This window comes from Anastrepha obliqua, chromosome 2 (assembly GCF_027943255.1).
Source record: "Anastrepha obliqua isolate idAnaObli1 chromosome 2, idAnaObli1_1.0, whole genome shotgun sequence".
In the NCBI taxonomy this organism is placed as follows: domain Eukaryota; kingdom Metazoa; phylum Arthropoda; class Insecta; order Diptera; family Tephritidae; genus Anastrepha; species Anastrepha obliqua.
This window is the reverse complement of record NC_072893.1, coordinates 92,889,502-92,917,063: the sequence shown is the minus strand read 5'-3', so window position 1 is coordinate 92,917,063 and position 27,562 is coordinate 92,889,502. Positions and strand designations below refer to the sequence as shown.

Here is a 27,562-nt window from a genome sequence, read left to right as displayed (position 1 = left end):
AATCGGTTGAATAGTTTCGGAGTTGTGATTGGCACCGACTTTTAAGAAGTCGTTTCGGGAAAAACGCGTTTGAAAAAATGACTCTGAAAAATTATCTATGCTCCGCATTCGAGGTAGAGTGCCTACAAAGGCTATAACTTTGAGAGTTCTGCTCCGATCCACTTAAAATTTTGACACAACATTCTTGAAATGATTTGCTATAAGATGAGTGAAGAAAAAAAATTTCGATTTTGTGACCCTACCCCCCCTTAAGCTTCGCTGAGGAATATTGTAATCAATTTTCTCGAGTAACGAGAAAGTCCCCTTCAATCGCTCCACCTATAAAACAATGCTAATGAAAGTGAGGGAGAGAAGAATACTTCTACTATTTAGTGGTTTTATGTTTAACAAGCACTGACCTTCATTGGATTTAATAGGATCCGTGGAGTGCAAAGAACGCAAAGCATAGCGGAGAGAGACTTTCTGGTCACCAGCCTATTAATGTGAAATTCATAATATTCTAGCTGTGAACGCACAAGAGAGCTTTAGATTAGGTATATGGATCAATATAGTCTGAACTAAAACGGTATTATATAAAAGTATACGATTTCATTAATTGCTTTTGAATACTGGGAGAATCCGAGCGCGTACGAGATAGGTAAGCAAATCTAAAATTTTTTGTTTGTCGGGACAGACTAGCAAGTACAGCACCCATACACAATTAAATCCATTGTACTGCACTCGGATTCCCGTTTTAATTTTCCTTAAATCTACTCGGCCTCTGAAGAAAACAAATCTAATTAAAAAATTAAAACATCTAATATACAAGGTGGCGCAAAACTAATCACCCTATCGAAGGATTTATAATTTTTACAAATTGCGTTTTTTGTTTAGTAGAAAAGGTATTCAGAAACATGTTTGGATGCTTAAAATTTTCTCAAAATGAAATTCAGCATCTTGCATATATCTGATGTTTTTTTAGCTGCACCAGAACTATCGAAATGGTTTGACAGCTGAAAATGACAAACTGTGTTGACATGAATCGCTTATGGTAACTCCAGAACAAAACTTCCAAATTGGGGAAATTTACTTAGCAAAACAAAAAAAGCAAATACGTTCGCGAAGTTCATAGAGCACTTCCTCCATTTTACGTGCGGTTTTTGCATATTGGCGGCGTCCTCGGTCCTTGTTTCTTTCGAAATGAGAGAGGAGCTGCCGTTACCGAAAATGGCAAGCGCTATCGAGCTATGCTGACTGGATTTTTTAATTATTGTTTCGGCGACATTTGGTTCCAACAAGACGGCCAGGCTTATTGGAAAAAGCAGTCAAAAATTGAACTGATCGAATGGACCATGTAACTCGTAGCCGCTGGAAACATACGCGGGATATCATATTCAAAAAATTAATGCCATGAAATTATCTACCAGATTATAATGAAAAAATTCATTTCAACAATATTTCAATCTCTGAAACAAACACCCGGTAGCATTTTTTATAAACTTTGAATAGACAATTATTAGATATTTTGCATCTAGCTCATAAATATGATAGTTGCCCGAATTATGCTTTAACTGAATAAAGAATTTTATTTTTCATAGAAAATAGTTTTCATATTTTATAACATGAAAACAAAAAATGTAATTACTCTTAAAAATTCAAAAAGCAATGCATAAAAATTGCAATTTCTACATTCTTACACGCCTGTCACCACCGCCATTCACATAATTAGCTATGCCACTCAATCATCCATTCATTCACGCACTCACTCACCTGCTCAGTGTCGCACGTTTTTTGTGAACCCTGCTTTGCATATCAACTTAGGCACAAAAAAGGCGCTGGCATGCCACAAAGTTGGTAATTCCCTAAAAACAAAAAGTCTTGGGTTGACTGAATAAAATTTATGTAACTAAAAAAAAATTGTTAACAAAAAAATACACCGCAAAATGCTGTCGACCGACTGAAATTAACTACAAAATGTTAGCCAACTAACCAAGGCAACCAGTAGCTCGTCTCTGCCACTTAGCGCATGGTCGTATTGCAACACACCGTTCACGCGCGCTGACAGTCTATTTAAATGTGGCAAGTGACAATCAAATTGCACGTAGCGTGAGGCATTGCAACGTGCAACGCAATGCGTGGCCGCTCAAAAATATACTAACTTGTATGCTACATTGTATGTATGCACTAAAAAGTAAAGCAAAAGGAAGGCGCCACGTTTTACACATGCGCCCCTCGCCTACTTCCATTCTACAAGCACTTTTGGTGTGCTTGGGTTTTTTTATGTCCATTCTTAAACAGCTTTTCACCTTAGATGTTAAGCTATTACATTTTTTAGTTGTTTGTCTTTATTTGAGTATTTCTGCCTTGGTTTGGTCATTTAAACAGCGTGTAATCAAAACTTTTAATTTAACAGCAGTTGCGACAGGCATTGTGATTGTTGTTGTACAATAATCTTTTTTTTCGAAGCAAATTTCCTCTTGCTATTTTTATTGGCTTTAGTTGTGATATTGGTGACATCTTTTTACAGTTGTTAGATTCTTTATTTGATACATTAAAAGCTTCCGATGGTCATATTGTTCTCTTGCGAGGACAATCCATTTTCCTTCCACTTCCCACATACCCTGCAACGCTCTAACGGTTTCATACGCAACTATAAATATTGCAGTGGGAATATAGTGAGCTTCATGCAGCACAGGCAATGGTCACAAGTCACACAATCCCACGTACACACAAATGCACTTGTAACTCATTTCGAAAAATTTACACACACACATCAATATTTATTTTTATAAGGCAACCCCTTCAGGTGAAAATTGGAATTTTCATCATCGATAACTTTGACTGCTAACTATAATTCACACATGAGGCGGTTGAAAAGCGTAGCAAATTAAGAAAAGAGACCAACAATAACAAATCTCTCCAATAACTGCACCGTATCAAGCTCCCACCAAAACCATGTGCGTATGTATAGGTGTGTGGCAAGCCTGAGCTTTTAGTAGCACATGTGTTGCATGGTTGCATGTTGGCGATCACTCGATTCATTAGGTGTTGTAGCATGTCTTTGGTTGTAGTAACTATTGCTGTTATTATTATTGTTGTTTTCGTTATTACTGTTGCTGTTATTGACTGCCTCGTGGCGCTCTGCATTGTCTTCGATTTTTACCAGCAATTTAATTTTACAAGTTGCCGCTGCGCGATTACGATCGGCGATGTGATCGAGCGCCAGTACATGCATGCAACAACAAAAGCGAGAAGAACAGCAATTCGAAAAGCAGCAACAACAGCAACGGCCAATAGCAATAGCAGCACCGGCTAGCAACTCATCACTGTATCGACGATCGCGAGCACCCGACCAACAGTGCTTAAAGTGCAAATAAAATAGAAAAGCTCACGAGAAAATTGGCGAAAAATAGCAATATGAAATGGGCAGTGGGTAAATAAATGAAAAGAAATAGATAAAAAAAAGTGCTACAACAAACACATTATCCAAACCAGCCGCAGAGATCAGTGGGTCGATTAAGACTCGCCTATTTTAGCAGCATGTACTACATACGAGTATATGTGTGTATGTTGGTACTTGCCTGCTGCAGTTACTGCTGTCTTAAAATGTTTTGTTACTGCCCAACGGGCAGCCAAATACTTGCAACTTCCAATACGGTAGTTTTGTATCCGAAAATTTTCAGCGCTCCAACGGCTTGACACCGACAGCACGATCTCACTGGCAAACTAACTGGGTTAAATGGGCCTACCACCACAAACACATGAACCACCAACGTACTCAGCTTCTGCTAGAGCTGTCGATTACGAGCTCCTGTTAAACTTGCCACACTTCGTATTCACTGTGTATGTATGTGAATATTTTTGTTGGTGCTGAAAATCTACTCCTCGATCGGCACAAATTTTACGATCTTCTAGCTTATCTTGTCGGAAATTTACTCAGCTGCTTGTTGGCAACAAATGAGCTAAGCTACTGCCACTACAGCCGCATGCAAATTGAATTTTTTGTTTTTGTGGAAAGTGTTGGCTATTGGCTGTAACCTGGTGGCAAAAACATTCAGGTCAAATGTGCACTACACTGCATGCCACATGCGTGCGGCCTCAAATGGAAGCACATTTATGTGCGTCGGCGGTGCTTCGGGTCAGCAACTAACATGTACTTATAGTTATGAGAATTATATTGGAAAATTGATGTTATTGCGTGCAATTTATATAATCAGTACTTTTAAAGTTCATTCCATATCATTATTTTGTGTTTCGTTTTTTATACATTTATTTCAATTATTTTAAATTTATATTATTTTACTCTTCCTAGTTTAATTTAGTTTTATTTTATGAAATTTGATTTCATTTCTTATATTTTATTTCTATCTTTTTAGCTTTTACTTTTCCAAATATTATTTTTATTTATTAAATTTAACTCTATTTTGTAACATATTATTTTATTATATTTTATTTTGCTCCGTTTTATGTTAATTTAATTTACTTTATTTTATTTCATTTAATTTAATTTTATTTGAGCTTAATCCATCTCGGCTATTGCCGGAGATTACACATCCAGGATAAAATTTTCGAGGGATTGCGCTCTGGTGGAGCGTAGCCCAAGTTCTACGCCCATGCGATTACTACTGCCTAAATATTTAAAAATCTACCAACTATTGCACATGTGCCCAGTTATTTTATATTATTTTATTTCATTTATTTTATTTCCGTTTTTATTTGTTCGGTTTTATTTTAATTTAATTTTATTTACTTTATTTTATTTCATTTAATTTAATTTAATTTATTTTATTTTATTTTATTTTATTTTATTTTATTTTATTTTATTTTATTTTATTTTATTTTATTTTATTTTATTTTATTTTATTTTATTTTATTTTATTTTATTTTATTTTATTTTATTTTATTTTATTTTATTTTATTTTATTTTATTTTATTTTATTTTATTTTATTTTATTTTATTTTATTTTATTTTATTTTATTTTATTTTATTTTATTTTATTTTATTTTATTTTATTTTATTTTAGTTTATTTTATTTTATTTTATTTTATTTTATTTTATTTTATTTTATTTTATTTTATTTATTTTAATTTTATTTTATTTACTTTATTTTATTTATTTATTTATTTCATTTAATTTAATAACTAAAGAGCCTCATACTATCTAAGCAAATTTCGTGAAAAATCAGCGCCATTTATTCTCGTGCACGATTATCCATTGCACGAGGCGTCGAATATTGAGCTGCAAATATGTATGTGCGTATGTTTGTACGCATGGCTCAACAATATTGCTGTTGTATCGTTAGCTGTTGTTACAAATTATTAGCATTGCACTTAAACGCACAAACTCGCCGCATTGTTGTTGCGCATACTCGCACAATTTTTCTCAGGGGAAAAATTTTCCATCAACAATACTGCTAGCTTAAAATCAAGTGCTGTTGTTCGTTCACATGGCTTGAAGAGTAAAGACAAAAACACTGTTTTTTCTCATTTATACCTATTTACTTACTGTTGAGATTTCAGATCTCAGCATTATGTGCGTAAATGCTTAAGTCGCTCGTTGCTCGCCATCATACTGTATTTAGCGCATAGGAATGCGTTTATGTTGTTGCGCACGAGTACGTGTCGTAATTTCTTAGCAATTGCATTCGTCAATAATCCACAACAGCAACAAAAGGTGGAGAAAACACAACGGTACTGTGTGTGGGATTTAACAGTTGTTGTCCTCTGCATTTGGTGATCGACTTTTAATATTGTGTAAATGACAGTTCATATCCACTCTCGTGATTCTCATATTTTATGTATTAATTAGTTAATTTGTTCATCCTAGTCTTATTGGTCTCTAATTTCTCTAATTTACAGTTGTTTCTATGAAACGCGTTAGCGTTTTTCCTTTGCTTTCCTGCCTTGTTTGCTCGGCAATTAAATGCTTCATGTTGTCACTACACTTCAGCTGTCCAGTTACCAAGCTTCCCACACGATCCCACGCCTATTGAATATCAAATTGCGAAACGTGTGTAATTGCATAAACACTGCACCATTCTAAGTCACTTAGCTGCTGAAGTGAGGGTAGAGTTTAAAGTGTAAACTGCATTGGAACGGTGAAGGGTAAGAAAACTGGAAGGAAGATAAATGGAATGGAAGGAAGAAAAATATAACAATGAAATGTTGCTATTAAATATAAAATAGTTTCAATAAGAAAAATAAATGTTTTGACCGTTTCGATGCTATTTCTTCAGTAGCTTAGTTCATAACAAAGCCCCTTAAAATACAAATACAATATCGGAATTTTTAAACATGCAGAGTATCTGTTTCTGTTCAAAAAAACTACGCAAACCAGGGCAAGGTGCAAAAATCGGTTAGAAATGAAATGGAAATTATTAAATGCTTTGATATTATTAAATGGTATCATATACACGCTGGCGCAAAATTAATAACCTTATTGGAAGATTTTTAATTTTTCAAATGTGACCCTTCTGAACTGGACAGGTGCAGTATACAAGCAGACAAGCAATGGTGTGTAAAGGTCAAAATAAAGATTTCCAACACTCAAAATAATATTTTTATTTAGTAAAAATGTTATTCAAAAACACAATTTATTGGTGACTAATTTTGCGCCACCTTTTACCTGAGTACCTATCTTACCTGACCACCGTATCTTCTGCCGTTGCGCTGAGTTCACTTAAAAATCTTGCATCAAAAACTCCTTATAAAAGAGTGCGGAATAATTTAGCGGCGGTTTGCCAGTTTCTGACACGTTATCGTCCTAAAAGCTTCTACAAAGTCATTAATTGAGATTCCTTATAGTTCTTAATATGGCCACTAAGTATACCCATGACTATGGGCGTTTTTCTCCTGCTCAGAAAGTGAAGCTATGCGGTTTCCACATGTTCCGCTTTGGCCATATGAGTTTGGCTGTGTTGCAGGTATTGACTGTTTCCATCTCGTATTACGACTGACGCGTTTCCAACTCGTAGTATCTTTTTGAGAATAAAATTTCTTTGTTCTGAACTTGCAGGAGTTGAACGGCATATCTAAGCTCTACCAACTTCTAAGTGTTGAGAGTGGTAAGGAAGTAAGTTTCTTGTAAGCAAATTTGATATCTCGTTTCCTGTACCTGAAAAGTACAAGTACAAGCACACCAAACTCCATAAAAAAGAGCTTTATTTTTTAGTAGAAAAATCTAATTATTTACATATTTTCAAAACACCAGCTAATACATTTTGCCCAATCCTTTCAATACCACTTGTCGGCTTTTTCTGTTTTATGAATTTTTGTTTCTTCTTTTCATTTAGTATCGTCAGATATTGTTACGTCTTTTCGGAAAACATTGTTCGACGTTTTTGTGTTCTTTTCATATTTTTTGTTTGGTTTTTTCTCTTGGCTTAAATGTCTTTCACTTGGCTTTAATGTGTTGGTTTAATTTTAGGCGTCGAGCTCCACTTAATATGCTCGTAAAAAATACAATGACAAAAACAAACAAAAGCATTGCTGTGGCAAGAGTAGCCACATAAATGAAATCTGAAAACTGCGCTGTGGCACAACTATTAATTGTCGCCAAGAAGTGAGTGGACGACAATGTGGTTATCTGGTGTCCACGATGCCACAACGAAAGGGCGCCGGTATACAACTGCTTTTGTTTACTTTATATTGAAGGTATTGCATTGTACTTTTTAATTCTTTTATTTATTTATTTTTGTCGTTTCGGCCCAATGCATATAATGCTTTTAGTCGCTCTTTCGTTTTTCTCCTAAATTTTAGTGGTTCCTTGTAGTTGCAGTTGGAGTTGTTTATGGAACAAGTTTCTGTGAAGAACCGCAACGGTAATCTGTTGTAAATCGTTGGCATTCAAAGCATACATTTTTGTATTTTTCACATTTATTTCTTTGATTGCTGAATATTTGTGTTTTCTTTTTTTCATGCTTAGTCTTCTCGTTCATTCTTAGCGCTGGGTGTCAAGACAGGAAATGACAAAGTAGCAACTTACATCATTAATTATTTAAAAAGTTTACGTTGTATATTGCGGCAGCTGTTTTGTGGATTAAGTTAATTTGTTATGCTAAAGAGAAAGGGTTGAGAAAAGAGGTCAAATTCAAGGTTTACGAAAAGTGATTTAGTGAAGGTTCTCGTGAAGGACAAAGGCGTCTTGTTAAGCTATGAGAACTAAAAGAGGATGTCAAAGTTTGGTTTACTTATTTAAATAAAGGATTGTGACCAAAACACAGTCCAAATTAAACTGAAAAAAAATTCTGCACAAGCCCTCTTTTTTGTGTGTGTGTGTTTTTTTTAATAAACATTTTGTAATATAACTTAGAATTTCGTATTTAATTAAAATTACCTCCTGTATTTTAATAATTTACTAATTATCTTTATCTTTTCTTTCTTATTCTCATTACAGTTGTAGTTCACGCTTTGTTGGCGAATTTTGTGAACATCTCAACCCTTGTTTTACTGGTCTCCTGCGCTGTCAAAATGGCGGAACCTGCCAGCCTTCGTATCGCAATGATCGTCTCGGCATCTCTTGTATATGTCCGCTCGGCTTCACCGAATCCTTGTGTGAAATACGAGTGCCGAATGCCTGCGATTCGTCACCGTGTCGCAATGGCGGCTCATGCAATCTGAAAACTTTAGATGACTATACGTGCACCTGCATGAATGGGTATACAGGTAGGTTAAACGAAATACACACACACGAGGTTTGTTCTAAGAAAAGTGTGACTGGTTAGTTTTCTCGAAAAATATTGTAGTACATCTGTGTTATCTGCAAAATAGTCCGCCATTAAGATGTAATACACCGTGTCAGTAGTGTTACCAATTCTAGTAAGCGCTTTTTGGTATAGCCTTGAGCTCTTCCAGCTATGCGATGTTTATCTCCTCGATCGTGGCAAATTTCTATACCTTCAAGAGTATTTTCATTTCTGCAGATGGTACTGGAAATAGTCGGAAACAAGTCCGATGAATGCCGTGGTCGAGGCATGCAAATGCGTTTTATTCGATAGCGGAATGTCTCCAAGCACACCCTTACGTCTATAACAAAATAACTAAATATTTAAAATAGCTGATAATATCAAAATATTATATGTTATTTTATTTAATCAAATTTAAAGCGAGTAGTACTTGCACCACGTGCACACTACACTATAAATTCCAAATTAGGAGGCATAGATAAATCAAAAAATCAAACGAGTTGCTAGAAAGAGCGGCTTCCTCTTCGACTTCAAGATATTTTAGGCCCTATCGTGTCAAGCAAGTTATGCTTTGGGCTTATTCTTTCCTTCACCAACACATACATCTATACATCTCTGCAATGCTCAACCAGATTATATATTATATAAATTTTTAATTTACAATCTATCGTTTCAATCTCTTGGTGAGGTTGTCGCTAATTCCATCACTGCTCGCAAATATCGGACATCGCATTTCGCAGGTATACCCTTCTGCACATATATTCCTCTCAATCTACAAACGGCATAGCACAAGCGGTATTGCCACTTAGCCAACACGAGATGGTGTTGCCAAGATGATATGTAACGCTACAAAAAGAATTTGACCAGAATGGAACGTCAAGCGCTCAAAGGTGCTACTTAATCGATCAAGGAAAAACGTCTCTATGTTAGTTGCTTTGATTACAGGCCACTATCTCCTAGGTCGACATTGAGGAGAAGGAAGTGTCTGTCAGATATCTTCTCTGTCGCTATCCTGCGTTGCGTGCCACTAGGTTTGTGCTCTTCGCTCTTGAATGATACTGATGACCTTAGAGATATAAGTCGCAGCCAGATCAATGAGTTTGCACTTAAAACAGAATGGTTTAAGGGTACCCGGTGGTCTAGAGCACGAAAATTTCACCTATTTTCACAATTTTTTTTTTGCCATTAAAAATTTAAAAAACGATGTTTCAACTTTTCGGGCTTATTAGTACGTTTATTGAGCATACAAAAAAAATTTTTTTTGACTTTTGAAACAATATTTATTTTTATAAAAATGCCGCTGAAGATGACCCTCTCGAAAAATTGAATCCGGACGGCGGGGATGATTTCGAAACTTTTACTCATCTGAAACACAAAATTCAAGAAGATTCTTAATCAGAAAGAGTGCAGTTATGGTCGAGACTAGAATAAATCGAAAAAATGAAAAATTGACAAAATGGCGCACTTTTGAAAAAAAAAGTTCCTAAAATCGGGTTTTTTCACAAGTTTTTTAGTTTAAAAAATAGGAAATTATTTAAATAAACTTATGATTCTAGTTCCGACGATAGCGATACATGTTGTGAACAACATATCAAAATTTCAAGTGATTCGGTTGAATAGTTTTTTTGTTTTCATCCCCGCCGTGCCGAAAAAAGTCGTTTCGAGATCAATGAGTTTAAAGTTTGAGGTACAGAAGCGCGCGGACCGCTCTCTACCTAGTTAATGGCCTGTAGAAGCTATAATATTGGGAACTTCCGCATGAAAATTTCACAGTATATTCTAAAGATACTATAGGTACTTTCGAAATATCGAAAAAGAGACGATTTTTTGAAATTTCTAGACCACCAGGTCCCCTTAATGAGAAGTAACAGGTAAATTGCGACTGTGGTTTTACAATGGCCACTTCTACCTACCTACCTGCCTACCTACCATTTATCACTATCGTTTCATTGCACTTTCCGAACTGCTTTTGTAAATTCTCAGCAGGCTCTTAAGCCACCGAGCCATTTCGCTCACCGCTATTAATAGGCCGCCTGATGCGCTTAGCTTTCATTCGCCTGCTCTGTTTAATACAACTCTAATCAGGTTTCTGAAACGAATAGTTAATTGGGATCCCTCAAGGCTCATTTCTGAGCTAACTTCTGAATCACAGGTATACTCAAAGCGGCAATCTCTCTTTTTGGCCCCTCCGTTTTCTTTTGTAGCCGGTCCTCCACTTTCAATAGCATAAACAAGTCGAAATATCTAGTTAAGCACAATATTCTCAACATACGAGTGACTCGCTCCAATGCGCTTCGTTTTTTTGACGAGTTCGACATCATTTTTTTCGACTGAATTAGAACTGTAGAGTTGTGGGTCATAATCAAAAATCGTAGACAGCCGATTTACGTATTATAAGCTCATCGATAGGTCTGTTAACACCTTTGCTAACTTCATTGCAAGTTAAAGCCTGATAACTTTCCTCATATATCCATCCAAGAAGAGAGCGCCAGTTTCTTTTTTATCCCTCCTACTAGTGAGTCCACATAAATCTTATAATAGTATCCCTACCAAGCGCGGTTCAGCCCATGTTCAGCTCCCGAAACTAACAAATTTTTAAATTCTTACCCACTTTCCAGGCGATTATTGTGAAACACAAAACCTATGTGCCACAGCACCATGCCACAATGGTGGCACCTGCACCTCAGTCGCTGGCGGCAGTAGCTTCAAGTGCTTATGCCCGAAAGGATTCAAAGGACAGACTTGCGCCGAAGATGTGATAGAGTGTGAAGCGAACCCATGCAAACATGGCGGCACCTGTAAAAACACACATGGCTCCTACCAGTAAGTAGAAATAAACCGTACATTTATCTTTACATTTTCAATGAATGCACGCATAAATTTTAAGTGCTTTAAGAATTAAAAAAAACAACTTGAAAATCAGTGTAGAATTAACTTAAATTCTTATATCAGCCACCTGTCCAGAAATGCTGGCGTCCCTCAACTGTCTACGTGTGGGAAAATTGATTGTGCGCGAATTTGTTTCATGCAAATTAAATGCTTGTTGAACAAAATGTTGACTAACACTTTAAAACCAATTCAATGATATCGAAAAGCTGTCTAAATGTTCGCTGTATTAATTGCAATTTCAAAATATACATAGAGAGGTAATTTATTAAACCGCGATGAAACAAAAATGGAGTGTCGAAAAAATTTGCATTCGAAACGAAAAAAATGCATACATTTAAATCTAATAAATTTTCATTCAGCTAACGAAGAAAAAATAAAAAAAATATTATTTGCTAAGACAGGTCACCCAAGTGTCGATGGGACAAAGCAAAACACATAACACAAAAAATAAAATAAAAAAACAAAGCACCAAGTTTAGGAAACGATTTGTATAATCCAAGCAATGGGTGAATAGATAGATTGCGCCTTCATTAGCTGAATAGATTTTTTCTCAATCAACTGCTGCCCCCGCGCATGCTTTGTTTTAATTTGTTGTCACCACAAAAAACAAAAACAAACAAACATTTTAGCTGCCACCACTAAATATCGCTAACGAACTGAGCGCCATAAATAATGCGATAGATCTGCACAATTAAAATATAAAAGCGATTAAGATAAATCAGTGAGTAGCGCTTAATATATTTGCGATTCGAAATTGAATTAAATAGACAAAATGTGAATAAAATTAAAAATGTAAAAATAAATCTAAAATTTATTTGCATACGAAGATGTTGGTGGCACGAAAACTGCGCTGCGCTGATGCTGATTGGTTGAGCGGTTGAGCGGCTGAACGGCAAAGGTGTAGTCGAAGGCGCATGCGCATTGAAACACTTTCTTGTTTGCGCCGCTGAATGTGATCTTGCGTCCTATTGGGCACGAGTTTCAATTTAAAGCATACCACATTGGCTTTATCAACATATTTAAGCACGTACACATACATACATGCATACTCGGACATACATTGGTCTAGATGTATATAGTATGCGACTAAACTTTGTTGTTGCTTACTTTCCAGCGCCTCCACACACCGTGTGGTAGCGGCGGTGCCTCATGAGTTTCAAATTTCCGGTTTTGCGTTAGACCAATCGACAGCCAAACAAATTAAATGTGATTTTTCTCTGTTTTTGTGTGGTTTCATTAACATACTTAATTTTATCTATTTGTCTTCATTGTTTTTTCCTTTGTTAATCTACACACATATATCTAAAAGGTACAAAACGTTGAAGCCACCGTCAGTGAAACTAGACGGCAAATGGCACAAAAAAAAGTAAAAAAAAAAACAATTCAAATAAATTAAACTAGAACTAATAGATAAATGGTAACAAATTGTAATTTTGGCTTTTATTTTTATTTATTTGTTTTCTATTTCCATTATTTTTGGTAGCAACAAAAGTGCGACCGAAACATGTGTTTTTCAGCATTTAGTGATTGTCGTTGGCGGCGACGAAAATTTGTATAATTTGTCTTTTCACTGACATCATTGAAAATTTATTGCGTTTGAGTGATCTTTTCCCGTGAATTGGAGTAGGAAGAGGAGCGCGTGATGTGATATATACAAATGGTGGGGAGCTTAATAGACGTTGAGCGAAAATATCGGGTCACAATTGAAAAGTCATAAGCAGGCGCTTCACCAGGAATTTTTTTGAAGAAGGTTTTGTATAAAATCACCTTTTAAGTGCAAATAAAATAAGTAAATGTTTGTAGGTTTCCTATTTTCCAAATATATACAGGGCCGTCGAGGTAAATCCGGAATGTTGAACTTAAAAACAAAACCTTATGGATATTTACTCAAAAATAATTTTATTTCCACTTAACTTTGTATAATGTGAGCACACATATCATAATTGAAAATTATTCAATGTAACCTCCATCTCGTGCAATTACCTGCTTCAGCGGGGACCTGAAGCGAAGCGCCCACATGCGCGAGCTACCTCCTCTTTGCCCATAGTGGTTGTCTACAGAGCGTCCTTAGTGTTATGAGGCTTCGCGTTAACTTTTGCTTCAACTGTGCCCCACACGTAATAATCAAGAGGATTGCAGTCTGGGCTTGAAGGTGGCCAAAAATCTGGTGACCAGTGGTAGGGTAGGTTGTTCTGGAGCCAAGCCTAAGTCTTCTTTGCCTTGAGAGCAGGTGCGGAGTCCTGCTGAAACACATATTCTCTTCCAGCAGCCACGCGGTCCATCCAGGGTTTAACAACTGTTTTTAAACCACTCAATTATCTCTTTAGGGCTTTTTCCGGCGCGAAGTAATTCCAGTATCGCAGCTCTTCTGTCCTGTTCTCGACTCGTCGTTTCACTAGCACTTACTCCGGCACTCCAATGTCAATCAGGAAACAATACACTAAAAATATGTCCCCTTATCAGCGGTTTTATACTTAACGCTACTGCTCTAGAGCTTTCGAAATGTTTTCCGGATTTACCTCGACGGCCCTGTATATAATTGGCGTGTACACCCTTTTTGAGTGTTTGGCCGAGTTCCTCCTCCTATTGGTGGTGTGCGTCTTGATGTTGTTCCACAAAAGGAGGGATCTACAATTTTAAGTCGACTCCGAACAGTAAATGGTTTTTATGAGGAGCTTTTTCAGCTATTTTCCAAATAGCTATACATATTTAGATTCTTAACAAAATACGCGGACATAAAAGGAAATAAAAACCTGTTTCAGTGCGCTAAAAAATTATTATTATTATTAGCACCTAATAATCCCTTCAGTGATTCAGAGTATTTCTCTGATCCCAACTTCTCCAATAAAAATTAGTAGCTTTCTTCTTTTATTGAGTTTTATTTCCTCTTATGCTAAAATAAAGGGTAGTTCAAAAGACGCTTCTAGATGTTGTTTTAAAATGTATAGTCTTTCAAGCCGAATTGTTGAGAACGTCGAGATATCCATGTTGAAGATTGTTCAGCAACATTTTGCGCTACAGCAGCAATACTCTCAACAGAATGTCCAGTTTGTGGTCTGCCACTCCTTTTTCTACCCTCAACAGAACCACTTTCTTGAAATTTTTTCACCAACATTTGAATTCAAACGATTATTTCCACCAAAAAAGTCACGAAACTTCCAATGTGTTGCTCTTAAAATCAATAAGTTTCAATAATTTCAATAAAACCTTAATAAAATCTTAATAAGTTTGAATAATTTTTACGCGTTGTTCTATCGTGCAAAATTATGCATCTGTCTACTTGACGAATGTCTAAGATTACATAAAAAGGGTGCCGTCGAGGAATTATTCTCTATATGTCGCTTTTGAAAGACCCTTTATTTGAATATGTCGGCATATGTATGTTACAAGTACAAGTTCTCTTAATAAATATTTATGAAAAGTTCACGTACCGGATACTTATTGAACCTCACTGACTCCCTGCTTAACTAATTAGGTTTAAACGAAAAAAAGAAAATCGATAAACTATTTTTTACTTTCAATTCCCATGGCTATTTTATTGGTAGTTCTCATTCCGTGCATGTACATTTAAGTATGTATGTATGTATTCGAGTAAGTAGTTCATATTAAAATATTTCCCATAAAAAATTAACATAAGCGATTTACCAACTCATTGCTTCCTTTTCAACTAGAATTTCTCGTTTCACTTGCAAAAGCTTCATATTTACATGCATACATCCATGTTTAATAAAAATATACATATTTATGTGGCTTAAACGCGAAAATTTTATATATCATATTTACATATACAGTCAGCGTCAAAAAAAAGTACACGCCATATAGTGACAAGTTTTTATTATTTATTTATTTTTTAATTTCAATTAATTTTTTAATAAAGTTCATACTACAATAAAAACTGTGTAACACAAGATTTCAAACTTTGTACGTTCATAAATATTTGTTACACACACACAGTATATTAGCTTAAGGCCACAGTAGCCATAGCTATAAGCTTTTTGTATTTTATAGTTAACTATAAATATAATTGTCAATAAAAAAAAAAAAAAAATATTTGCACAAATTTTGGAAAATTTCAGGTATAGCCATAATATTGAATTCCATATAAAATGAGAACCGTAAACCCCGAGATGGCATAAAATTAAAAAAAAACACTGATATAAATATTTAGTAAACCAAGTGCCTTTTTATTTTTCGTAACCTATCAGAAAAAGTCCCAAGGAGGGGGAAGCCAAGGTTAAATTTTTAATTTTTTTTTTTTCATTTTGTTGCACTGTATAATTTAGGTACTCGGTACTATTTTCGCGATATGCCGTATGCTAGTTTTAGGAAGTCTCAGTCCGCTGCTCTTTGCACATCGAATGATGTCAGCTTCGAAGATTAATTCATCTGCTATTATTTGCTGATCTATACTTTTCCTCATCTAGTGAAAGCAGGAAAACCATCGGGAATCGTCTGTCCTGTTTCGAAGCCTTTTCTCGGGCACTTATTAGTTTCCTCATGTTTCAAAACATCACTATGGCCTGTAGACTTAGTACAAATTTAGGTTGTGCTGCACGACGGATTCGCTAAGATAGCATTAATAATAGGAGGGTTGCCTTTTATGTTTTGCGCCCAATAATGAAAACACAGTAAAATAATAAGGAGAATGTTTGAAAATGTTGTTTTTCAAAATTAACTCTTTGAAAGTCCTTACATGCACCTGTATTCGCTTAAACCAATTTCCAAAGCACTTTTGCCATTCAGAAAAGGGTACCTCCAGCGAGCTGTTTGAAGACTTTAACCGATTCTTCAGGGGTTCAAAAATATTGGCCTCGCGTTTTATTTTTGATATTTGGGTACAAAAACAAAATTATTACATGACAAATCAGGGCTGTAATGCAAGTGACCCATAAATACGATATTTTCAGTGCTCAAAATCTTTCTTATGTGAGCCGGTACGTGAGGGCTCGTCTTTCTGAATGATGATTCGTCTTTGGCTGCTGGTTTTCTTAATTCTTCGAAAACTTCCGACACACAAATGGTTATGTGCCAGTCAGAATTGACTGTTTTAACTTTTTCTTGTGGTAGATTTGGGGCATGAACAGCTTTTCCGAAAACATAGGCGACCAGTTGCTTCTTCCTCTAGGTCTAAGATTGTCACCTGTCACGATGTCATAGACCACTGCGGCTTAATTTCTTCAACATTTATTTCTTTACACTAATCGAGGAGTCATGTTTTCGGGCAATTGTGAAATTATGCGGTATCCAACGAGAACAAATCTTCTTGGCGACCAAATGTTCATGCTTTATTAATTGATGCACATCATCAATTTTTTATGGCACAACATCCCTCTTTGGACGCTCTTCACGAAATTCATTCTGCACGGAACGACGGCTACGTTGAAACTCGTTGTATCAGTGTTTAACAGTGGGCAAGTTTGTTTCTTCAAAGGCAAGTTGATCAATGCACTCCTGTCTCGATAATCCATGACGAACATCGTAATAAATCGTGGCACGAAAGTTTTCACGAGTTAATTCCATCTTCTGGGCTACAAATAAAGTTCGTAAGTGAAAAAGTTATATCTAAGTTTATGCTAAAAAATACCAAATTTTCCGATAAAAATATCGTATTTCAGCTCATCAGACGTACTGTAGCAAAGGCGAAAATATAAAAGACAGCTCTTGACTATGAATAAGTTCGTGCGGTTTTACAACAGATGGCGTAACTTGATTATTATTCCATCGATCCACATTTCCAAACATTCATTGGAGAGCTACTGTCGTAAGGCACAAACGTCAGTATAAGTTTTTTATTTGAAGCGTAAACAACAATATTTTTACCACACTTGAAAATGTCGAATTTCGTGCCAAATAATGTGTTTTTGCGGGGAATTCTTCTTCATTATTTTAATATGAAGAAAAAAGCAGCCGAAAGTCATCGTATCTTGGTGGAAGTTTATGGTGAGCATGCTCTAGCTGAGCGAACGTGCCAGAAGTGGTTTGCACGCTTTAAAAGTGGTGATTTTGGCTTGGAAGACGAAGAACGCGAGGGTGCGCCGCCAAAGTTCATGGATACCGAATTGGAGGAATTGCTCGATCAAGATCCGGCTCAAACGCAAGAAGAGGTTGCAAAAACTTTGGGAGTTGATCAATCAACCATTTCCAAACGTTTAAAAGCCATGGGAATGATCCGAAAGGTAGGCCATTGGGTGCCGTATGAATTGAAGCCAAGAGACGTTGAACGCCGTTTTATGGCATGCGAACAACTGCTTCAACGGCACAAAAGAAAGGGTTTTTGCATCGAATTGTGACTGGCGATGAAAAGTGGGTCCATTACGACAATCCAAAACGTCGGGCAACGTATGGATACCCTGGCCATGCTTCAACATCGACGTCGGCGCAGAATATTCATGGCCTGAAGGTTATGCTGTGTATCTGGTGGGACCAGCTGGGTGTTGTGTATTATGAGCTACTGAAACCGAATGAAACCATTACGGGGGATGTCTACCGACGACAATTGATGCGTTTGAGTCGAGCACTGCGAGAAAAACGGCCCCAATACGCCGATAGACACGACAAAGTTATTTTGCAACATGACAATGCTCGGCCACATGTTGCACAAGTGGTCAAAACATACTTAGAAACGCTCAAATGGGATGTCCTACCCCACCCGCCGTATAGTCCAGACCTTGCGTCATCCGATTACTATCTCTTCCGATCGATGCAACATGGCCTGGCTGACCAGCACTTCCGTAATTACGATGAAGTCAAAAAATGGATCGATTCGTGGATTGCGGCAAAACCGACCGAATTTTTCACAAAGGGAATCCGTGAATTGCCAGAAAGATGGGAAAAAGTAGTAGCAAGCGATGGACAATACTTTGAATATTAAATTTGTAACCATTTTACGTCAATAAAGTTTCAAATTTCGAAAAAAAAACCGCACGAACTTATTCATAGTTCATATTCATATTATTTTTCTCAAGCTAGCTCCGGCCTACAACTTTTACACGTTCGTATCTTTAAATCGCAGACAGTCTACCATAAGTTATGTTTTGTTCTACTGCGCACTCAATTTCTTTCTCAAGGGTTCCAGCCCCAAATAATACTTAAACTGAGTGCAATCTTGCGGTTGAGGTTAAACGCTTAAGACTTTTGCTCAACATGAAAAGGATTAGCATGAAGAGTACGTTTGTTTCTTGTTTTCAGGTGGCATACAGAGTATTTTTCTACAGATATTTTGAATAATCTAAAGTAATACAAACAAATTGGGTCTTCCCCAAGTAGAGGACTCATGCTTTGTTGGGTCGATCATCGTATGGGGTTCGCTCGCCTCTCAGTACTTATACGTTACTTTCATATATGATACATTCATATATGTAAAGAAGGTGTAGCCCTGTGCTGAAAGAACATACATTTCATTTATTTTAGTCAATAAAGCCAATGAATTTTATGCAAATTAAACGGTTGGTGCTTAGAACATTCATATATTCATGGAAATTCACTTATAGTGGAAAAAAAATATGTGGTGAGTGGCAACATGATTGGAATGAATACATATAGGAATATCGTTACAGATATGCATATGTGCATGTGGATGTGTACTAATGGGTGTAGGCCCAGAAAATATTTCAGAAATCATTTTCGTATTGTGATTCCACCGGAAATAAACTAAAAGCTAAACAGGTGCGGTGCTATTAAAAAAGATGCTGAAGAAATTCCAGATTAGTATGAAGCAGCGTATACATTTTCTCGAAATAATTATAATAATATGTTTTAATTATAGTCAAAATATACACCCATACTCATATACACATATATTTTTAAATTAATTTTGAATCGATTAAAGGTGCATACCTTCGGCTGCCAGAGATTTCGTGCGATAATTAGGTATTTCCGTTGGCTTATAACTACACAAAAGCACTCATTCACACATACACGCGCGCATACACCAACATCAGGGTTGCTTTATGCCCACATGCACTCATTTAACTCGGTAGGAAGTCTCGCTTAATGCCCCATACAGCCGCCGTAGCTGCTGGCTTTGACCTTTTAGTGCGTGGCTACAGGCTTTTTGGCAATTAATGAATTTGAAAGAAATATTTAATAATCGCTTTGCTATTTGATGAATTATTATAGCAATTTTTCTGAATTATTGCATTAAAAATAGATTTCCATCTGGGGATTTTTTTCTACCATTTATTTTTTCAATTTTCGATTAACATGTCATTCAAATACGTCTGCGTGAAAGTATTGAAAAAAATTAATTTTTACTAATTTACAAGTACATAGTCGTGGTATGTGTGTGTGAAAATCTGAGCTTTAGAACGCACCGCATCATTGGCAATTTAAATATGTAATTTTAGCCATTAAACATATGCTTTCCAAATATCTCAACAATTATGTTCACTGAGCCGCGGCTTCAAATAGCAGCATAAGTCGCTAAAGCGCAATATACGAGTATACTTATGCATACATACATATAAGTGTTTACATGTGAGTGTGTGAAAATGATATTGTATGTATTTGGTATGTTATTTTAGCTATACCTACATCAGATTTCTACACATGATTTTTCCATTATTTACGCGCTTTGCTGCGTCGGGGTGCTTAGGCAATGCGCTTAATTATCGTTTTAATGTGCGTGTTGAATTGTGATGGCGGCAAGCAGTTAAAACAACAACAGTAACAACAAAAATAAATATAAAAAAATAAGCAAAGCGCAACTGAGACCAACAATAGTTTAAAAAATAACCATAATATTAAAATTGTTATTGGTAATTGCGATATACACTTCGATGTGTGTATGTATGTGTGCACCAACATTAGTAGTAACATAATTCGCATTTGGTATTCATTTTACACAGTTCATTGGCCAATCATAACCATCAAAAGCAACAACAATTGTACGTTTTTTGCTTTTCGCATTTTTCATATATCCCTACATACAAACACGTATGGTTTTTTTTGTGATAAATGCTTTTTTTTACCTGAGTTTTTATTTTACTTGATACTTATACAAAGCGTAAAGTTTCTATATTAATGTTTTCAATTAAATGTTTCCATTCTGCTTAAAGTTGTATTTTTTTTTTTATTTTTTATTTTTTGTTGGCATGAAAGTCAATGTTTTTCAATGGTAAATTATTATGAAGTAAGCGTATTTGATTTATGATTATTTGTGTCTGCATTTCAGCTATATTAGGCGTTTTCGAATCACCACTTCTCTACTCGCTACGCTTGGGCTCTGCTCGCTTGACGAAGAATTTGCAAGTGAAAGCAATAATAAAGTTATAGAGCAAGATTTCCCACTAGCGAGTCTGGATATACATAGCTCGGATATACATAGCTCACGATTATCAACTCTATTTTCTGATATTAGACAAGTTTCATTAGGCCGCGTTCATACAGGAAATATTAGTCGCTTCAAATTTTTGAATTCTTGCCCGTCGTGTACACAAACTTTGCGTGCGATATAAGAAACATTGGCTGTCAGGGCCTTCGGCTCACAGATGCAGATACCATAAAAGCAAGATATTTTAACTAAGTCCTATACGTAAAAAAGGAAAGAATGAAACGTTTACTTAGCTGGATTTGTTTTGTCTGGCATGAAAGTAATCACAAAATGTGTAAATACATAAAGCATAGTACTAACTTCGCGTTTCACGTGAAATGGCTTTCAGAATCCATACATATTGCATTGCCGTGAAATATGCGTGAAATTTCGTATGCATCCCACAGCAAAGTAGTACTCAGTTCACGCCGTTGAAACACTGCGCAACATACCAGCAAATATTTTTCACACCTATTTAAAATGCCATTTAAAATTGAGCGAAAACTGGCAGTTCGTCGAAAACTGACGTTTTCGCAAGGAGTGCAAGTAAATCTTCTTTATGTACAGGGTGCGCCATCTCGAGCTTATGTATGGAAATATTGAATAACTTTAGCAACTAGCAAAATTGAATGTTTGTTGGTGTTTTTTTATTTAATTTTGTCCTTTACAATCTGTTTCAACTGCACTTAGAACACAACATCCAACAAATGACCACCTTTACGAGCCACACAATATTGTGCTCTTTTTTTCGAATTTTCCATTACTTTTGCTAGCATTTCGGGTGATATTGCCTCTATTTCAGATCTAATGTTGGTCCTGAGCGCTTCCAATGTAGTGGGCTTGTTGGCGTATACTCTACTTTTTAAATAGCCCCACAAAAAAAAATCCGGCGGCGTCAAATCCGGCGATCTTGGAGGCCACTCAACATCGCCACCTGTCAACATCAACCGGCCAGGGAACTTCAGCTTCAAAAAGTTCATCGTTTTGATCGCCGAGTGGCATGGAGCGCAGTCTTGTTGAAACCAGAAGTTCAATAAATTTTGTTTGCGCATTTCTGGAATCACAAATGGTCCGATGATGGTTTTAGCGCTAACGTCGGCCCAAACAGTGACTTTCTGGTCATGCAGTGGCTTCTCGTGGATAATGTGAGGATTGTCTGTGCCCCAGAATCGACAATTTTGTTTGTTGACTCCGCCAGAGAGATGGAAATGGGCCTCGTCCGTGAACAAAATTTCGACGGTATGCACGTTGAGCAAGCACAATTGAACGACCATTTTCCAAATACATGGTCACACTTTCCGCGCGTTCTTTAGGTGTAAAGGTATTCATCGTTAAAATTGTACTGAATTGACGCTTCCAAATTATTTTTTCTCAAGTCCTTCTGACAATGGATAGCAAAGTTATTCAATATTTCCATACCGTAGCTCGAGATGGCGCACCCTGTATATTTTTTTTGGTCAATACGTATGTGTATGTTAATTTGTTTAAAATCATATTTCTTACCAAAATTTGCCAATTTTTTCTGGGGATATGCTCATAAATTTGACGTTTCTCATCTTATGCGACAATTAATGTTGTTAGCAATATTTCACGGTAAGCGAACTGCATGTTGCTGCCGAAATTTCACGGTTGCGATGTCGGTACTAGCCTATCTCAAATAAAGATGTCGCTCTTGCTAACGAACTGAAATAGTATCTGCTTCGCAGGCATTTCGCATTTAGCTGCAAATAAATAAAAATGTGCAAACAGAAAGAAAAATGCTGTTGTTTCCTATTAATGCCAAAAACTTATAATTTTTATTATTATTATTATTTTTCATACATATTTATATGTTTGTATTGGTAGAATTTAAGCAAAAAAACTGTAGAAAGATTGCAGAAAATATGCAGTATTGCAGTTGGTTCCAGCATAAAAGTTCTCTAAACTTCCTATGAGGGTATTTATAATAAAAATATTCTTTTTTATTAGTAATTTAAATAAATCTGTGACGAAATAAATATTTTATTTGGCTACCTTATATAAATACATATTTGCATATCGTAAAGACTCAAAACAATTTGCCATTTTTATAAATTAGCGGATGTCGATATGAAATCTTCACAAGCAGAAAACAAAAGCTAGAAAATAAAGCTAGATAAAATTGGTAATATTTAAAAAAAGTAACAGTGCATACATACAAACGCTCCGGCTTTGAAAGTATTCGATGCGGTACCAGCTGGTGGTAGCAGAGGAAGAGAAAGGCCTCCTCTGCGTTGGAAAGATCAGGTGGAGAAGAACTTGGCTTCACTTGGTGTGTCCAATTGGCGCCGTTTAGCACAAGAAAGAAAAGACTAGCGCGTTGTTATAATCGGCCAAAATCGCGTAAGCGGTTATCGCGCCAATTAAGAAGAAGAAGAACAATGCATACTATACATTCATCCCTCTTTTATCCGTATAATTCTTGTATATGTGTATGCATTTATGTACTTAAATATGTGTGTATGTATAATACCATGTGTTTGTCCTTCCCAACCCATCATAACCATCAGTAGATGCTTCTTGCAAAGACTTAATTTTATTCAACACAGGTAATTGGCGACCGTTATTTCTACAATTTTCTGCTAATTTGTCTGTACTTTATGCTCCGGGATACCACTCTTCATACACAAACAATTAAATCAAATTCCTTCAATCGATGCAATTCAATGGTGGGAACGGCTTACGAGCTCAAATGCCATATTTGCGAGCGATGAAATTAATTAAGTCAATTTCTTTTTAATTTCTATGAAATTAAACCACACACACACACAATAAAAGCATAAGAAATATGCCATAGCAAATGAAATTACCCGGCAGGGAAAATCTGCACTAGTGGATCAAATATCTGCTCGTCAAAAGGATGTAATCTTCTAGTGACTTGATTCTTAATAGTTTAAAAGCTCCTGACAAAAGAATACTACTGAGTTAGAGAATTGCGGAATCGATAAATAGAGGAGTTATGTGAGTTTTTTTTATTAATATTCAAAATATTTAAAATTTGGCAAATTTTCATCAAAATTTCAAACTTTTACTCAGAACTTTTAGAAACATTTTGGGTATGCAAAGTTCAGGCTTAAAGTAGATCAAAAATACCACTAATTTTTGAGCATTTGTTTTGGATGTTATCTTGTGCAGTTTCCGCCAACTCCACATGTTTTTTTAATTGGAAGAAAACATTCAACACCGTCAGCAAAAAAATTTTTTTAAAATCAACTCCAGTATTGAACCACTTGAAACTTGCTCTTTATTATAACAAAAATTTAATGATCTATAAAACTGTGTACCCGAAAATGTCCTCAAAATTCTGAGTAAAAAGTTTGAAAATTTGCCGAATTTTTACAAATTTTAAACAAAGCTCGAAGCTTTGATTTACTCGTATATGGTTCTTGTTGTAGTATGAAGGATATTTTTATAAAAAACTATTTTAAATAAATATTCAAAACTTGCGAATATGTGGCACTTTCTTTCGACACAGACTGCATAAACTTACATAACGTAAATTAATTTTGTACATTGCTTGATAGCCAAAAATATGCAATGACATATACTCGTATGTACATATGTATAATTTGTACATTTCATTTTTTTTTGTGCATTTTCATATTTCTTTAACAAATTTTTCTTTTTACCTTTTTTCTTCCGATCCAATACAATCTTCGCTGTTTATCAATTAATTATTCTGTATGTTTTTATATTTGATGTTGTCGTTGTCCGTCGATGACAATTGCAAATTAATTGTTAAGCCATTTTCGGCACAATCTTAGCCGTTACTGCGGAGGTGATTGTTGTATGTAGTTGCTCTTGCTGTTGCTAACACTACCTCAGTTTGCTCTCAACTTACTGCCGTTTGTTGCCGATGGTTTTATATTTTTCGTTTACAAGTGTCGCTTTGTGTGAATCGTTGTTTCCTTTGCCTTACAATTTCTCACTCTTTGACTTTTCTCCATACTACTGCATAGGTTTGTTTTGTTTTTTTTTTCTCGAAAGTGTGTAACATCACTCAGCACCACTGTCTGTGTTGTTTACTAACTGCAGCAACATTGCTACTACTGTTGTTGCGGCAGCACACAACCATACACACATACACTCATACCCTCATACACACATCCATATATAATTTTCTGCTTACTTTTCCTTACACTGAGCGGATTTTTTTTAATCTTTTTCTTCTGCTTTTTGCTCACTCGATCGTTTGGCGAATTAAAGACAAATTTGTTATTTAAGCGTTTTTTCTCAGGACCATTTATTTTGTTGCACTTACCAAAGTTTGTTGTTGTGTCTTTCTCTTTTTGCTTTTCTATACCCATTTATAGGCAACCTTCCACGAGGAAAAGTAGAAGAAAAAAACAGTTAATTGTAGTTGTTGTCATTGCTGGTACTGCTTATTAGAAACTACATACACACACACATACATACATGGCTTTACTGCGGCAGCCGAGGCAAATCGTCAGTAGTCAGTGCACGTCGTTAACCCGACAAACAGACTGACTTGCAGACAGAGCAACATTCAATCGGACGGACAATTGGTTAGCCAACCGAGCAGTGAACAGGTCTTTTAGGGCTTTTTTAATTGACCAGCAAACAAGCCACAAGAAAAACAACATAACAAAAACAACAAATGGGCTCGCAAGTAGCTTTGATTGCAACAGACGGACAGACGGTTTATTGTACTTGTGCGACTAACAGTTAGTTTCTTGTGCTTATTCGATTCTTTTTTTTTTTCTTTTAAAATTTGAGCATTTATTTAATTAACTCTAATATAAGGTTTAATTGATAATTTAGTTAGTTGTCTTAATTACTGGCGTAGCTTGTTTATTAGTTTTTAGGTTGAGTTGTTGTTGTTGCTGTTGCTGTCTTTGGAGTGCTGTAAATATTTTGTAAACTGCTAGTTGCCTTTTATGAATTACGAGTAGGTACGAAAAAGGCAGGGAATTAAAAGAAAACATAAAAATTAACTAAGATGAAATTAAATTAAATTAAATGGTATGAAATAAAGTAAAATAAATAAAAATAAAAAAATTAAATTATATCTAATAAAACTGTTTTATTTATTTATTAAAAACTTCCTATGTAGTCGAATTTAGAGCGATAGCATCGCAGGCCTTCGCTCTTCTTATGTTATAGAGGATAGAAAATAAATGCTTACAAGTATATGTATTTATGAGTGTATATATGGTAAAATTTATGTATGTGTACTTATATATACCATATGTTCATATTATATATTCACATGTGTGTGTTCTTAAATCTTCTTAAAGTTTTATTCTAAATGAGATGATATAATTTTGTTCGTTTTGTTCGCATTTTTGTAACGTTTTACGTATCTACTGTATCAACGAGGCGGGGAGGGCGGGGGTTGGAAATTTTTGAATATTAGTTTTCTTAGATAACCGAAATGTCCACATTGAATTAAAATTTGTTTTATAGTAGAGGTAATACGAACGGATTGATTGGGGCAATGAGTTAGTATTTTTGTATGACATAGCCTTAGGCGCTCAAATTTGATTATGTCTTGCCTCGTATTTGCTGTTATGAATTTCTTTGGAAATGATTTTTGTATGCTCACATGTTGGTACCAAGCTGATGAATGTATGGTGCAATGCCTTTTTTATGTGTTCAAGCAAGTCGCTGTAATTAAAATTCTGCGAAGAAATTAATATCTAATAAACTAAAAAATGTGTGATATATATGATAAAAAAAGAAAATTAATATAATGTAACATAAAGTATGATGAAGTAAAATAAAATTTAATTAAACAAAATCAAATCAAATTAAATGAAATAAGATAAAATAAAATAAAAGTTAATACAAAAGTTAATGTAAATCAAATATAACAGAATAAAAAATCGATGATTAATAAAATAAAAAGCTATAATATACGATAATAAGATTTGATGAAAAAAATAAAATAACGTGAAATGAAATTGAAATAAATTGTGAAAATTATTATTTATATTATATTTATATTATATATATATATATTATAGAAGTAATGTTATTTCAAAATAAAATAAAATATAATAAAAAAATTTAATCGACTTAAATATAATAAAACAACAATTACATTTAATAAAATAAAAAAATATAATATAATAAAATAGGAGAATAGGTGGAATAAAAAAATAGAAGAAAATTAAATTAAATTAAATATGATATCTGTCCATAAGTTCGTGCGTATTTTACCCATCATTTCACTTTTCTACGATTTTTGCATACAAAAAATTATGGGCGGAATATAACGGGACTATTTATATTTTCTTTGATATATTGTGCATTCAACAAGTGATTTTAATCGCGGATAGAAGCACGTGTTGTTACAAAAAAAATGGAATCTTCGAACGCATATAAGAGGCATATTTTGTATTTTCTTTATAAAAGTGGTAAAAATGCAACAACTGCTGCTGCAGAAATAAACACTGTTCACGGAGAGGATACCGTGAGTGTAAGAACTGCGCAAAAGTGGTTTTCAAAATTCTGAAGTGGTAACTGCGACGTGGAGGATGCCCCTGGTCGTCCTGAAGTCTCTAACTCCGACGCCTTGCTCGAACTCGTGGAAGCTGAGCCAAATTTGACAGTCGATATGATAGCTCAGAGGTTAAGTTCATCGCGTGGAACAGTTCACAGGCACCTGGTTCAGTTGGGAAAGGTTTCAAAGCTGGGAAAATGGGTTCCGCATAGACTT

At 35.3% G+C, this 27,562-nt stretch overlaps 1 protein-coding gene across 1 annotated transcript in view; it reads left to right on the top strand.

The window, feature by feature from the left end:
- LOC129239259 (neurogenic locus Notch protein) overlaps positions 1 to 27,562 on the top strand; it is a 210,705-nt gene that overhangs the window by 117,076 nt on the left and 66,067 nt on the right. Inside the window, exons 3-4 of the mRNA XM_054874627.1 lie at positions 8,375 to 8,643; positions 11,282 to 11,486. Coding sequence (XP_054730602.1) covers positions 8,375 to 8,643; positions 11,282 to 11,486 — 474 coding nt within the window. The remainder of the gene's footprint in view (positions 1 to 8,374; positions 8,644 to 11,281; positions 11,487 to 27,562) is intronic.